At 41.4% G+C, this 15,584-nt stretch overlaps 1 protein-coding gene across 1 annotated transcript in view; it reads left to right on the top strand.

Moving 5' to 3' along the window:
- Positions 1-893: 893 nt before the first annotated feature.
- Positions 894-15,584, top strand: part of LOC140478588 (probable G-protein coupled receptor 149) — a 44,644-nt gene continuing 29,953 nt past the window's right edge. The window contains exons 1-2 of the mRNA XM_072571811.1: positions 894-1,814; positions 3,397-3,589. Coding sequence (XP_072427912.1) covers positions 894-1,814; positions 3,397-3,589 — 1,114 coding nt within the window. The remainder of the gene's footprint in view (positions 1,815-3,396; positions 3,590-15,584) is intronic.

Here is a 15,584-nt window from a genome sequence, read left to right as displayed (position 1 = left end):
CGAAACGTTAACTCTGCTCTCTCTGCACAGATGCTGCCAGATCTGCTGAGTTTTTTTTCCAACAATTTCAGATTGTCTTTATTGCCTCTTTTGTTTCTTTCAATAAAAGGTGCATCTGCCCTTATTATTTTTTCGTCATACAGCATCCACGATGAACAAGCGTCACTCTGGGCGCTGTTAAAAAAGTAATGCATGTTGCATATAAATTGTGAATTTGCATTGTGTTTCTATGTTTGTTTTCTTTGATCAACATCATAGCACTTTGAAGCCAAGTCTTAATGCACGGGTAACTATAGCAGCATGGCAACAATGCATTGAGGATAGCATTTCAACAAGCTTCTCCGTCAAGTGCAGATTGAAGAGTAAATGTATAAAACACGTGCAATCCCAAAGAGGGAGGGAGGGAGGAATTCTGATTTCCTGGGTGGGTATTGTACATGGATTGCACGATGACGCAACTTGGGCGCGTCAGCTTAGTCGCCAGCCTTATTCTCCGTCAATGTAAATGTGTACTTCAATGAAAGCGCGGATGGACTCTGTCTCTGTCTCTCCCTCTCTCTGTGTCGGTAGTCATTGAAGTTTTTGTTTTAATATCAATTTCCTCTGCATTCAATTAATCACAAGCAAGAGATTCCGCTGAGTAGAGCGAAACTGAACAGAGAGGGAAGGATTTCAAGTCCAAACTAAAGTGCCAGGGAAAGCAAGTCGAAGTGAAGAGCATTTCAGCACTAGGAGAGGAGGACAGCGACCAGGACACGCGGCCAAGGGAGTCCAGTTGCAGGAGTGCGAACAATGGCACAAGCAAGATAAGGCATGGCAACCGAAGGCAAGTGTCTGAAATCGGCTTTCATTAAGGATCACTATGTCTGAGACCCCCCCGTCGCTTGAGCTCCATGAACAGGTCCCACTGGTTCAGCGGCGATCCCGAAGTGGCGGGTCCGACACTGGACACTCCAGTCGGGGGGAAGTCGGTGAATGTCTATTTATTTTGTCTTACCCTCATCTGCACGCCCCTCATCTTCCTGGGCAGCGTTTACTCGCTGACCTGCCTGCTGAGGACGAGAAACAAGAACTTCCTGGTGGTCATTATGGCTTCGCTTGCTGTAGATGACCTTCTTTACGTGGTCGCTTTGTCCATGTTCATGCCCATGCAGTGGGGAAGGGAAAAGGTGCCCAGTTCTGTGTGCACCATTTCAGCCGCCCTCTATCTATTACAAGGGGTCTCGGCCGCTCTCAAGTCCTCGCTAATCGTTTCCTACAACTACTATACAACCAGGCGAACCAGGCTTTTCAGAGGCAACCAGCAATCTGTTCCCATGATCTGGCTCCTGGCGATTCTATGGGCTATCAGTCTGCTAGTGAGCGTCCTGCCTGTCTTTGGGTGGGGCACTTTCATCCCAACACCATGGGGGTGCCTTGTGGACCACACAAGTTCTTACGTGCCACTTCTCTTTGCTCTGTACTCCGCTTGCCTCCTCGTCCTCACCACCTTCTCCGTCCCCCTCACCTACAAACTGCTTTGCTCGACGGGGCAGCAACAGACGCAGTTAAATCCCAGTTATCACCAAGTGACTAACAGTACGGATCCTGCGGGTAACGTGTCCGCCTTGGAGAGCCCGGCGGACAGAACTTTAAGGTGCCTCCCGACCGATATAAACTGGAGTTCTGATGTAAAAAGTCAGGCTGATGTGCTTCACTCGTCACACCGTCAAAGCAACGGCGTCAAACACAGGAACCAAACAGTCGAGTTCGCTCAAAAGCGCTTTTCCTTAATATTAGCAATGATGAAAGTTGTCCTGTGGTTACCATTGATGGTGAGTCTGTCCATCTGATTGTCTATCTACCTATCTATCTATCTAACTATATGTCTATTATTCTGTTTTGCCTCCTTGCTGCTATTTCTGGAGATAACTCAACCCAATCGTTTCAGCTGAACAACTTTGGTAACACCAGAAAGTGATTGTTCATGAGTCTAGGTTGAGAATTAATGATTGTGGGGGACTCTGTAGTCAGTTAAAGCCATGCGCAACTTAACGGTAAAACCTGGGTGATAAACTGCCACATATCCCGAATCTAAATCCTCTCCTGTCAATCCGCTACTTTTCATGTTTTGAACAAATAGTGAAGAAACACCAAGATGCAAACTGCAAATTTCCTTTCAAAAGGGAGTAAGAAATGTGAACGTGGAAATTATGATAGCCACATCATTTCGTATAGAACGTCTTGGAAAAGGAACATAATACTTAAACTAGAATGAACTTCTAGTTTGCAAAAGCAAAACTCGGAAGGCATGTAGGCACGATCATGCAGGTTGGCTAACCACAAACATCGGTGTGTCTGCGTCAGTCAGTGCTTCTCAAACTTTTCCTATTGTGATCCCACTTTGAAGCTTGAAAATTGTCACGACCCCCGGAAGATGAACAGTGAGGAGATTGTGTGGGTGGGGGAACATAAGACCTGAACTCCTTTGAGGGAGAAATGGGGAAGAGGGGAGTTTTGAGATGGTGAGAGGTGGTTGGGAAGTGGAAGAGACACAACCTGTGAAACTGGGCGGGGAGGCTTTTGTAAGCTCTGGCGGGTCTTTGACAGAACTATTCAATTAATCCCATTTCCCTATTCATTCTTTGAGGTTTTGCAATCTGATCCTCTTCTGATCCTTCAAGTACTTACCCAATTCATTTTCAAAAGTTACTATTGAATCTGATTTAATTAGCCATTCAGGCAATACATTCCAGATCATGACAATTGGTTGAGGAGCGGGAAAAAGGCTTAATTTCTCCTTTGGCTCTTTTCCCAGTTACTTTAAATCAATGCTCTGTGTTTACTGACAGTCACCAATTCCAGCCTCTCTAGTCTTTCCATATAGCAAATGTTCCTCAGCTGAAATTCATTCAAGCAAATTGCCCCTGCAATTCTCTCCACAGCCTTGACCTTCTTCCTAAGTTGTGGTGCTCAGGGTTGTGCTCAGTACACCAGCTGAGGCCAAACCAATAATTTACAAAAGTTTAATGTAACTTCTCTATATTTCTACCCTAATCCTCTATTTTTAAAGCCAAGGATCCCATAAGTTTTCTTAACAGTCTTATCATATTGTCCTGTCACCTTCAAATGAACACCTTGTGTTCATTTAGTCCTGAGTCTTTACATTCCTGTACTCCCCTTTCAAATTAGAATGTTTAGCTTATATGGAATCTTTTAATTTTCTCTGCCAAAATGCATAGCATTTCTGTTAGTTTTTTTGACACCTGAATTGCATTACAAACATTTGTCTTCTTGCTAAAATAAACAAAATTTCTACATTCCATGATTATGATGTACATCTCTGTTTCAGAGATTGATTGTTTCAATGAGATTATGTGGCTGAGTGACCAACTGATTGTACTCTGTGTTTCACAGATACAACTGCTCGTCCATCATGTCACCAAACTTGAGAATGAGTCCTTCGAATCTTTGGGTTTTGTCCTGACCTTGCTGGCAGCTGCTATAACACCAGTGTTTGTTCTGTCTGAAAGATGGATTCATCTGCCATGTGGCTGCATCATCAACTGCCGTAAAAATGTGTACACAGTCGCATCAGAACCAGTCAGGGGTAAGAAACATTCTATTGTACTTCTGAAGGGCATACAATCAACATATGTTGGTGAGGCAATGCAAGTGAAGTTTGGGGTAAATATTTTAAAAAGAGGCTTCTGTTTGGGAAAGTATGGATCCCCCATATGGTATCTCTGATATTAAATCTTCTTATTATTACAAATACAGTTCACTGTAAGTGTGAAAGCATTCTTGGTACATAGAAACTACCATGGTAATTTACACTAACGAAGCACCGTTGACCTAGTTAGAAGTACCCGAATGTTTTTACAGTGGGAATCTCTCCCAACAATTTGTAGGGGAGTTGAAGAGCTGACCTAATATATTTTTGAAGAAGTCTTACCAAAGACAATTATCCAACTACAAATAGTAGTTGCTAAAGTGCTGTATAAAGGTAAAAATCACACAACACCAGGTTATAGTCCAACAGGTTTAATTGGAAGCACACTAGCTTTCAGAGCATTGCTCCTTCATCAGGTGATAGTGGAGCTGTGTGGTGTTGTGTGATTTTTAACTTTGTACACTCCAGTCCAACACCAGCATCTCCAAATCATGACTATCATAAAAGTGGTCTTTATTTCACAAGCAGTAGTGTACAGGGAATTTGCTCTGTCATTTTTATGAGGCTAACATCCAGAAAATGAGCGTCATTGGCTGAGCCAGCATTTATTGCATATCCCAAGTTCCCCTTGAAAAGGTAACGGTGAGTTGTGTTCTTGTACCGCTGAAGTCTGTTCTTTTGTAGGTAAACACACAATGCCACTGGGGTGGAGTTCCTGGACTTTGACCCAGCAATAATGAAGAAATGCTAATATATTTCCAAGTCAGGATGCTTAGTGGGTTAGAAGGGATCTTTCATGTGGTGATATTCCCATGTAGCTGCTGCATTTGTTCTGCTGGTCATGCATTTGGAAGCTGCTGCTGAAGGAGTCTCGGTGAATTTCTGCAATGCATCTGATGCTACAGAGAGGTGGTGCTGGAGAAAATGAAAGTTATGAATGTGATGCCAATCAAGTGGGATTCTTTATCCAATGCAGTGTCAAGCCTTTCTGAAATTCTGCAGTGCATCTTATAGGTGGTACACACTGCTACTATTGAGTATTAGCAATGGAGTGACTGAATGTTTGGGATGTAGTGTCAATCAAGTGGGCTGCTCTGTCCTCAATGGCGTCAAGTACTTTGACTGTTGTAAAAGCTGCACCCATCCAGGCAAGTGGTGAGTATTCCATCACATTCCTGACTTGTGCCTTGTAGATGTGGACAGGTTTTGGGCATTCAGGATGTTGGTGTGTGCTGCAGCCAGCCTCATGTAGACACAATATTTAGGTGGCTATTTCAGTTTTGTTCCTGCTCAGTTGTCAAGTCCAGCATGTTTATAGTGGGGAGTTAGCAATGGTAATGTTATTGAATGTCAAGGAGTGATGGTTAGATTCTCTTTTGTTGAAGATGGTCATTGCCTGTGACTTGTCTGGCACATACATAAACACTTACACTATGGATGTGCTTATGCATGGGATACTGCTTGATCTGCTGTGCTTTTCCAGCACCACACTCTCAACTCTAATCTCCAACATCTGAAGTCCTCACTTTCACCTAATTGATTTTAACCTTTTTGCGCAGCCTCTTTCAAAACCTCGGATGCTGCCTGACCTGCTGATCTTTTTCAGCACCACACTCTTGACTCTAATCTCCAACATCTGCAGTCCTCACTTTCACCTCATGCTTAGGTATCAGCCTATTGATTATATATATGTTTTATATCATCATCATCATTGGCGGTCCCTCGCAGACAAGGATGACTCACTTCCACACTCAGGGTGAGTCTGTAAGTTACTATACAGACCAATGTGGCTACCGCAGCTCTGTTACACTTGGGGCAGGTGGTAGTCATGGGAAGGTGAGGATGGAGAATTGGTGTGGCAGTGAGCTCCTTACATTGTTTTCACCTGGCTTCCATTTTTCCCGACGGCAAGCCTCAAGATGCTCGATGCCATCCCGGATGCTCCTCCTCCATTTGGGACAGTCTTGGGCCAGTGATTGTCAGGTGTCTGTGGGAGTGCTGCACTTCAACAGGGAGGCCTTGAGGGTATCTCTGAAGTGCTTCCTCTGTTCACCTGGGGCTCGCCTGCCATTTTGGAGCTGGGAATAGAGCACATGCTTGGGGAGTCACATGTGGGTTATGTGGATGTGCCCAGACCATCGCAGCCAATCAAGGGTACTCAGTGCCTTAATGCTGGGGACTTTGCCCTGGTCAAGGATGTTGGTGTTGGTCAGTCTTTCCTTCCAGTGGATTCACAGGATCGTGCGTAGGCAGTACTGGTGGTACTGCTCCAGTACCTTGAGGTGTCTGCTGCAGACAGTCCACATCTCAGAGCTATGTAGAAGAGCAGGAATGACCACAGCTGTGGAAACCATAATCTTGGTGTCAGACCTGATGTTGTTATTCTCAAAATGCCCTGTTCCTCAGGTAGCCAAAGTCTGCACTAGCACATTGGATGTTGTGCTGGATGTTTCATATAATATGCCAGCAGCTAGGTACACCAACTTTTTTTTGGACATTCAGATTATGGCTGAGCCTGCATTTATTGCCCATCCATAGTTGCCTTTGAGAGATGCTGAGTTCTCTTTTTGAACAACTTTAATCCATCAGGTGTTGGTATATCAACAATGAAGTCCAGGACAGAATTCCAGGAATTTGATCTAATGACAGCCCGTTGTCCAAATACATCGCATATTTGAACTTCCATGCTGGTCTTCTGTTGGGCTGATGTCAGGACAACACTTCATTATCTTTAATATTCCCTAAACTCAAACATTTTCTCATCCCTGTTCTCACACGTTGTAGACATGTTGGCACCTTATCATTGCTTACTTTCCATTGCTAGCTATTTTAATCACTATATTTGGCTAGGGCCGAATCTGAGCCTGATAATCTAAGAATCATTGCCAGCTAGTGATATGTCACCTAATAGTTAGTGGTCAACATTTTCATTTCTTAAAGTGAGGAAAAATGTGATGAGGGTGAAGGAGTTCAAGAAAGGGAAATCCAGGATGCAAATCTGTAATCACATAAAACAACTTATTCAAAGAAAACCCAATCTTTGGCTAAAGATCCATAAATGCGACAGGTTAAGGTGGGGTGAAGTAGTGAGGATGAAGAAGAGTTTATAAGTAGATACAAAGATGTGTTATTGAATTAACTGAAGTGGTTTCTCTCAAAATATGAATAGTTAGTCAGATTTCATCTTGTACCTTTCCACTCCAATCAACTTTGCCTCAAAAAGTGCATCCAGTTGTGAATTATGTTGCAAGGACAAAGGGGTATCTGGGATTGACATGAGTAACAATGTGTCTTCTAAAATAATGAGATTGAGAAATAAACAGTTCAAGGACTGAGAAGGGCCTAAAATTAGTGTAAGTGAATTCAATATCAATACATATGCAGAAAAGAAAAGATATAAATGAAAAACTGGATGAACAATTGGAGAAAAAAAACATGAGACAGAAAGGAAAGTAAGGCCTTTTTTTCAAATGAATTTGACATTTTTAAAACCTCTATTTTCAATTCATGTTCTGGAGAAATGTACCTCTGCACTGGGTTTCCTGTCACATTGGTCACTTTCTCAGTCAAAAAAGTCAATTGACAGTTATTATATATTATCATATCACTATAAGAATAACTACCTTGTTAATTATTGGATGCAATATTCTATGGGTTCTTGTGGCAGTGTGATACTGTCCCTACCTCTGGGCCAGGAGGCCTGGATTCACCATCCTAGCTGCTCCAACCGAGAACACAACAAAGCAAGTTGATGAAAAATATAACTTTCTGTGTTGAGCTGATTTAGCAACTATTGTAGGCAAGCAACCACTTTCTGAAACTCACATAGAGGTTGAATAGGCTGAACTGCCACATTTTGTGAGGATAATGGTAGAGCAGCTCAAAATATATTGTGATGATTCACAATAAATGGGCAATTAACAACAGTCAAGAAACTTGACAACATCCTGGACAAATGAATCGCATTTGATTGCCTGTTAGTAGCAATAGTGTACCATCCATAAAATCACTGCAGTAATCATTAAGGCTTCTTAGACTGTGCCTTCCAAACAAGAAAAAACACTATCATCTAGAAACCCAACCCAGCAGCACATTGCTGGGAATAAGCATCATCTTCAAGTTCCCTTCCAAGCTATTCACCATCCTCTCTTGAAAATATTGCCATTCTCTCCCTGGCCTGTCATTGGATCAAATTCCTGGAATTCTGTCCTAGACTTCATTGTTGATATACCAACACCAAATGGATTAAAGTTGTTCAAAAAGAGAACTCAGCATCTCTCAAAGGCAACTATGGATGGGCAATAAATGCAGGATGAGCCAGTGACACCCACATCCCCTAAATGAGCAATATGAAAGAACTCTTCCTCACTGCACGTTGCTACATAATTTTCACACGATTCAGACACCCTTAATGTTTCAGAAATGTTTTTCTCTTTTGTTTGACATAAATGACCACTACAAAATTGTAATGAATAAAAATTTTGCATGGCTTTGTACAAAGACTAACAATTTATCCACATTTTAATTTCAATGCTCATATATATCAGGACCATCAATGCTGTCGCAAAGTAATTGAATGCTGCCTACAGCAAATTAGACTTGCTTTGCTTGCGATATTGTGCCCCACGAGTTGGCAAGAAGCATGAGATAGAAATGGCACAAATCCCTTTACACGGCATCTGGAATCTCAGTGAACAAGGTAACCAGCTGTGTATCTATATAACCAATTAGATCGAACACTTGTGAAATTGGCAGCACAAAACATGAGTAGGAAGTGTCTGTTAGACTGGTTGAATAAAAATTAGCTCAACTGGGGCCACACAGCTTGGTTGGATTGAGAGAAAGAAGAAATGCTGAAAAAAGTGCAAAAAGGATAACCTCATTTTTAAAAAGACCCAACAGTAATCAAAACCTGTAAAGTTTGCAGTTGTGACATTACTTTTCAGTGCCAATGAGGTGCACCGATGTACTTCACACTTACCACATCACGAGAAGAATACTGAGATTTGAAGAGCCAGAAATGGACCAGGCTCATTACAAGAGATCAGATTATTTTGTCTAGTATGATACCACGTTGAGTTTGAGTTCAAGACAACAGGATCGGGGATAAAGCAATTTCAAGAACTGTCTTCAGGCTTAGCTTCAAAGTCACGCTAGTTGTCAAGCGTTAATATTAATTACTGCTGTACATAATAATTGGAGCCATACCAGGCTGTAACAATGGGTAAAGACTAATCGATCTTCATCGTTGTGCTCATGTCCATGTGCTCCCTCAATATTTCTTATCTGGAGTTGCCTAACTCTTCCCACATTGTACTATTTATGCCCAGGTATGTGCAGCTCTATGACATAACTGCAAGATAGCTCAAGGATCTAGAACCCCTTACAGGGGTCATAATATAAGATCATGACATTGATTTGAAGCACACCACATACTAACACAATCCACATCTAGCCTGCACTGCTTAGAGGCAGTTTATCACCCTTAACACAGAGGTACATTCATTGTGTACAGCAATTCCTGGAGGTGTGTCCAAGGCATTTGTAAAGCATATAGTAGAGAAATTCAGAACGATGAGTCGTTTCATTTTATGTGCATTGTTGGGAGTGCTGTTATGGAATAATTCCTTTTGTGTGTGATGTCCTTTATTACAGGATATTGGCCAAGAGGATGCTGTAATAGAATATGACAGAGAGATGGAAAGTTGTGGATATGGGGATGAGAGTTTAGAGGAGTAGAATTGAAATGACCAGTCTTGGATATGCAGTCAGGTGCAAAGGGGTTCCGGACACTTTCTTCCTTCCTCCTCCTCCTCTTCTGATTCATTTGCTTCCTTTGAGTAATAGAGTCATAGAATATACAGCATGGAAACAGACCCCTCAATCCAACTTGTCCATGCCAACCAGATATCCCAAATAAATCCAGACCCATTTGCCAGCATTTGGCCCATATGCCTCTAAATCCTTCCTACTCAAACACCCATCCAGATGCCTGTTAAATATTTTAATCGTACCAGCCCCCACCACTTCCTCAGGCAGCTCATTCCCTACATGCACCACTGTCTGTGTGAGAAAGTTGCCCCTTAGGTCTTTTTTAAATCTTTCCCTTCTCACCTTAAACTTACGTCCTCTAGTTTTGGACTACCCCACCCTAGAGAAAAGACCTTGTCTATTTACCCTATTCATATCCCACATGATTTTATAAACCTCCATAAGGTCACCCCTCGGCCTCTGAGACTCCAGAGAAAATAGCCCCAGTCTATTCAGCCTCTCCCAATAGCTCAAACCCTCCAACCCTGGCAACATACTTGTAAATCTTTTCTGAACCCTTTCAAGTTTCACAACACTCTTGCTGTAGCAGGGAAACCAGAATTGCATGCAATATTTCAATATCCTGTGCAGCTGCAACATGACCTCCCAACTCCTATACTCAATGCACTGACCAGTAAAGGCAAGCGTACCAAAATCTTCTTCACTACCTTATCTATCAGAGATTCCACTTTCAAGGAACTATGAGCCTGCACTCCAAATTCTCTTTTTTCAGCAACACTCCCCAGGCCCTTACCATTTAGTGTATAAGTACTGTCCTGATTTGCTGTTCCAAAATGCAGCACCTCACATTTATCTAAGTTAAACTCCATCTGACACTCCTTGGCCCATTGGCCCATCTGCCCATCTGATCAAGATCCCATTGTGCTCATAAATAACCTTCCTTGCTGTTGTCTAATTTTGGTATTATCTGCAAACTTACTAACTATACCTCCTATATTCACATCCAAATCATTTCTTTAACTGATGAATATCAGTGGACCCAGCACCGATCCTTGTGGCATCCCATTAGTCACAGAATTCCAGTATGAAAAACAATCTGCCGCCACCACTCTCTGCCTTCTACCTTTGAGCCAGTTCTGTGTCCAAATGGCTAGTTCTCCCTGTATGTCATGTGATCAAACCTTCTGTATTGCCACCTGAGGTGACCCTGAATGCCATGTGGCAAGACCTGCACACAGTTGAGCATGAACCTATGGAGAATGGTGCAGACTACTACAAATGACAATGACTTTTGGCTGTACTAGAAACATTTGTTAGGAATACCAATGGCTTGCTCCACAATACTCTTGGTGGCAGTATGATTTTCATTGTAAGTACATAGTGGAATTATGGTTTTTGGTGCATGGGAGTCATGAGAAGGTGGAAAGCAGGTAGATTTTGATATCAGAATTAGACTCTGGTTCACCATATTAGTTCAAATATTTTAGGTATGGTGGGTGCAGGAAGAAAGCACATGATGACTGACAAGATATCAGGCATTCCGTGACATGATGTTTTGGTGTACAATCATACGCTGACTGCTCAAAGAGTGACACCTTTTGTGTTTTTGCTATATTTCTCCACTAATATGAAGGCCTCACAGAACGATGTATGTGCTCCTGCTCAACTGAGAATCCCACTAGCCTGTCAAAAAGGCATTCTCATGCCTAATGCTGCTCCTTGACAAGAAAGAAAACTATGCATTAACTTCTCGTGAAACACAGTTCTTCTGCCAATTTCATAATGACATTGTAAACATGACATGTTGGCAATATTGCCTATGCTTTCCTAGAAGGATCTGATGTTGTAGAAGTTGAAAACCACAATGAGCTTCACCACTGCTAGCAGCACTATCTTCACCATGCTGTGTGCTGATGGGCCCAGTTGTTGTAAGTGGTGCAGCTCAGTGTCTACATCTTTGGTATAATATAACTATATCAGGTACAGTTCCTGCCTAATGATGGAGGTGGAAGAATTTCTTCTTGAAGATTCCAGATGGATTCATTGTGAATCATCTTCATCCTCCCTCCCATACATATTTATCCCTCTCTGCTACCCACACTCAATCAATCTATCATGTTGCAGCTAAGAGAAACAGCAGTTAAAGCTCTCTTTACTGAAAGCAAGCTTTCTGAAGATAACCATTTCAATTCCTCAGATATCCTTGTCAACACCCAACAATTACTTGTTCTGAATCTAAAAATTCTTCCAAACTCCTGTAACATTGAAAATTAACCTTCTGTGAGCTCTGCAGTTGTGAAAGAAAGATGTAATCACATTGTTGAAAATCTCTCAAATGCAAATAAGTGATTCCTTGTGATTTGAGCTCAAATGTACTATTAAAATGCAAGTTTATTATTCAGACACTAATAGGATGACTATTACAGTTATACAGCTCATTCATTTAACCCAGTTTCCTGCAAACTCAAGGTGATCAGATTTGGCTTCTGTAGATCTTGAATGACTAATCATACCTTGAGTTCTGAGCACAGAGAGACTGTTCTTGACGTTCAATGCCTCATTTGTGAATTGTTAGATTGTGTTTTGAAGCCAGGATATCTTCTTGCCAGAATTCCAGGCTTGAACTTTACAAAGGACAATCCCAGGTTCATTACTCTGGTCAACAGTGAAATTCATACCTCACGCAGGATGTAGCCAACATGTCTACCATTCTTTCTACTTACATTGTTCTGACTGATATCTGAGGTTAACACAATTCCTTCACGTCAAAATGTGAATAACTTCTGGATACAAGCAAATCTTAACATGCTTTACCTGCAAGTACCATGTTCCTTCCTACATTGCTACAATGTTTTGTTAAATGGCCGACTGCTGCTGCTCTGTCTTATGTCCTTAAATAGCCATATTAAGGTGGTGCCGTGGGTATGGATACCTTTGTAGTATTTAAGAGTAAGTGTTAAGGAGATTCGTGTGGTCCAACATGGAAATTATGATCTGATCCATCTGGGTGCTCCTCACAAAAGCAGCAGAATTTATAATCACTTAAATAGTCACTTAAATTCCCATGATGAGATTACATTCCATAGTCTGCACAGATGCAGGAACATCACACTGTTCAATTGATCTGCATAGGAAGCCAGGCAGTAAGATTCTGTTTTGTAAAGCTAATGATGTTGTGGTGTGTCTCTGACAGCAAAACCTCAATTTCCTCATTTAAACAAGCATCTGTTCTTGCCTAAATTTGTTCCTGCTTTTACAGTTAAATCATTGTGACAACCCATTGTGTCAACATTATTTTAGCCCACAAATTCCACTTCTTTATCATTTACATATTCAATATGGCTCTTTAAAAATCACAGGAAAAATGTACTCTTTCCATAAATGTACTCTTTATATCTCTTTCCATGAAGATTAAAGGTCATCACCATCTCTTTTGTGGAGTGCAGCTTTAAATTCGAGTTTACTCACAATTTGCAACTAATCCAAATCCAGATGAACTGGAGTAATCAAACATTTTACTCCATTGTAAATCCACATTAGAAAGGAAATCATTTCTTCCTAACGGCTTTTCATTAGACTTCCAGATGAGGTCTCGGCTGGAAATGGTGGCATGAATCCATGATTTTCTGTTACAAAATCAAAGGCCAACAAAATTGTTAAGTCCCTGGATGTACTACACAGTTTAGTCATGTTAGCTTTCAATATGTAGAGGCTATTCTATAAAAAAAATCCATTTACCTAACAACTGTGTGTGTATTTTGTTTTCAATTTTCTTTGAAGTGGCACATTATCAAAAGAGAGTTGCTTCCACAAGAGATTTCATTTGCAACAGTCAAACTGACTGGACAGCTGGTAAACATGAAAGGCATCATTAAAGAGAAAAAATTGCATTTCATAAGCAAAGCTTCCATTCCAGTTACTATTCTTGTAAATTATTGCAAAAAGTAAAAATAATAATTAACTTCAAAACATTTCACTTACTTTGCCAAAAAGGGGACAGACTATCACAATGATCAACATATTTGTGGAAAACTATATACGTGAAGCAACTATGAAAGAATAAAACAGGAATGATTCTACGCCTGCCAAATTTAAGGAAGAAACCTGATAACAAATTGCTACCATGAATAAGCTGGTGACTCCTGAGTAATGATATTGAGGTGAAAAGGAAGTCAAATCACATGGGATTGGGGGAATATACCTATATGGAATAAAACTAGTCTTTTTTGAGAGGCAACAAGTGACTAATGGGGTACCACAGTGTTTGGACCCCAGCTAGACACAATAGATATTAGATGAGGGTATTAAATGTAAGATCACCAAGTTTGGGAGTGTATTGCAATGTAAAAACATATTGGCAGCATAAGCTGGTTGTCAGTTGAAGTTTATTTTTTGTTCCTGCTTCTTTTGTATAGCTGTTCACCTAACTTCTTTATCCAGAGAGTGATTAAAATGTAGAAGTTGCTGTCACAGGGAATATTCGGGTGGATGACAGATATATTTGAGGAAAAACTGGTTGAATGTTTGAGGAAAATAGAGATAGAATGATACACTGATAGATGACAAAATAATTTGAGCTATTGATTTTCCAAGAATGCAAAGAGTAACATGCCTTAGTTTAAGATAGCCCCAACACATTTTTTCATCAAGTGATTTTCTGAAAATATGATATCTATGTTCACAAAGATTAAATGTGCTGTGGCAATGTATTATGCAGTGAAGTAATACCTGATACCATTAGCAGTTTACATTAAATTGTATAATAGCACTTTATTCTAAATTGCCTAATTCCCTTAATGGGAGATCATCTTCTGTCATTGACCTTACAACAGCTTCTGTAAGCAATTGATTGTCTAATCACAAAGAAAAAGCTATGTATGTTTGAGAATACCGCTGGCCAGGGTATGTTCCATAACATCTGAAAGTTGAATATCCTACTTAGAACATAGAACATAGAACAATACAGCACAGAACAGGCCCTTCGGCCCACGATGTTGTGCCGAACTTCTATCCTAGATTAAGCACCCATCCATGTACCTATCCAAATGCCGCTTAAAGGTCGCCAATGAATCTGACTCTACCACTCCCTCGGGCAGCGCATTCCATGCCCCCACCACTCTCTGGGTAAAGAACCCACCCCTGACATCTCCCCTATACCTTCCACCCTTCACCTTAAATTTATGTCCCCTTGTAACACTCTGTTGTACCCGGGGAAAAAGTTTCTGACTGTCTACTCTATCTATTCCTCTGATCATCTTATAAACCTCTATCAAGTCACCCCTCATCCTTCGCCGTTCCAATGAGAAAAGGCCGAGAACTCTCAACCTATCCTCGTACGACCTACTCTCCATTCCAGGCAACATCCTGGTAAATCTTCTCTGCACCCTCTCCAAACCTTCCACATCTTTCCTAAAGTGAGGCGACCAGAACTGCACACAGTACTCCAAATGTGGCCTAACCAAAGTCCTGTACAGCTGCAACATCACCTCACGACTCTTGAATTCAATCCCTCTGCTAATGAACGATAATACTCCATAGGCCTTCTTACAAACTCTATCCACCTGAGTGGCAACCTTCAAAGATCTATGTACATAGACCCCAAGATCCCTCTGTTCCTCCACCTGACCAAGAACCCTACCATTAACCCTGTATTCCGCATTCTTATTTGTTCTTCCAAAATGGACAACCTCACACTTGGCAGGGTTGAACTCCATCTGCCACTCCTCAGCCCAGCTCTGCATCATATCTAAGTCCCTCTGCAGCCGACAACAGCCCTCCTCACTGTCCACAACTCCACCTATCTTTGTATCATCTGCAAATTTACTGACCCACCCTTCGACTCCCTCCTCTAAGTCATTAATAAAAATTACAAACAGCAGAGGACCCAGAACTGATCCCTGCGGAACTCCACTTGTAACTGGACTCCATGCTGAATATTTACCATCTACCACCACTCTCTGACTTCGACCGGTTAGCCAGTTTTCTATCCAATTGGCCAAATTTCCCTCTATCCCATGCCTCCTGACTTTCCACATAAGCCTACCATGGGGAACCTTATCAAATGCCTTACTAAAATCCATGTACACTACATCCACTGCTCTACCCTCATCCACATGCTTGGTCACCTCCTCGAAGAATTCAATAAGACTTGTAAGGCAAG

This window comes from Chiloscyllium punctatum, chromosome 6 (assembly GCF_047496795.1).
Source record: "Chiloscyllium punctatum isolate Juve2018m chromosome 6, sChiPun1.3, whole genome shotgun sequence".
Classification (NCBI taxonomy): Eukaryota; Metazoa; Chordata; class Chondrichthyes; order Orectolobiformes; family Hemiscylliidae; genus Chiloscyllium; species Chiloscyllium punctatum.
The sequence above is the reverse complement of the archived record's forward strand: the minus strand, read 5'-3'. Positions and strand labels throughout refer to the sequence as shown.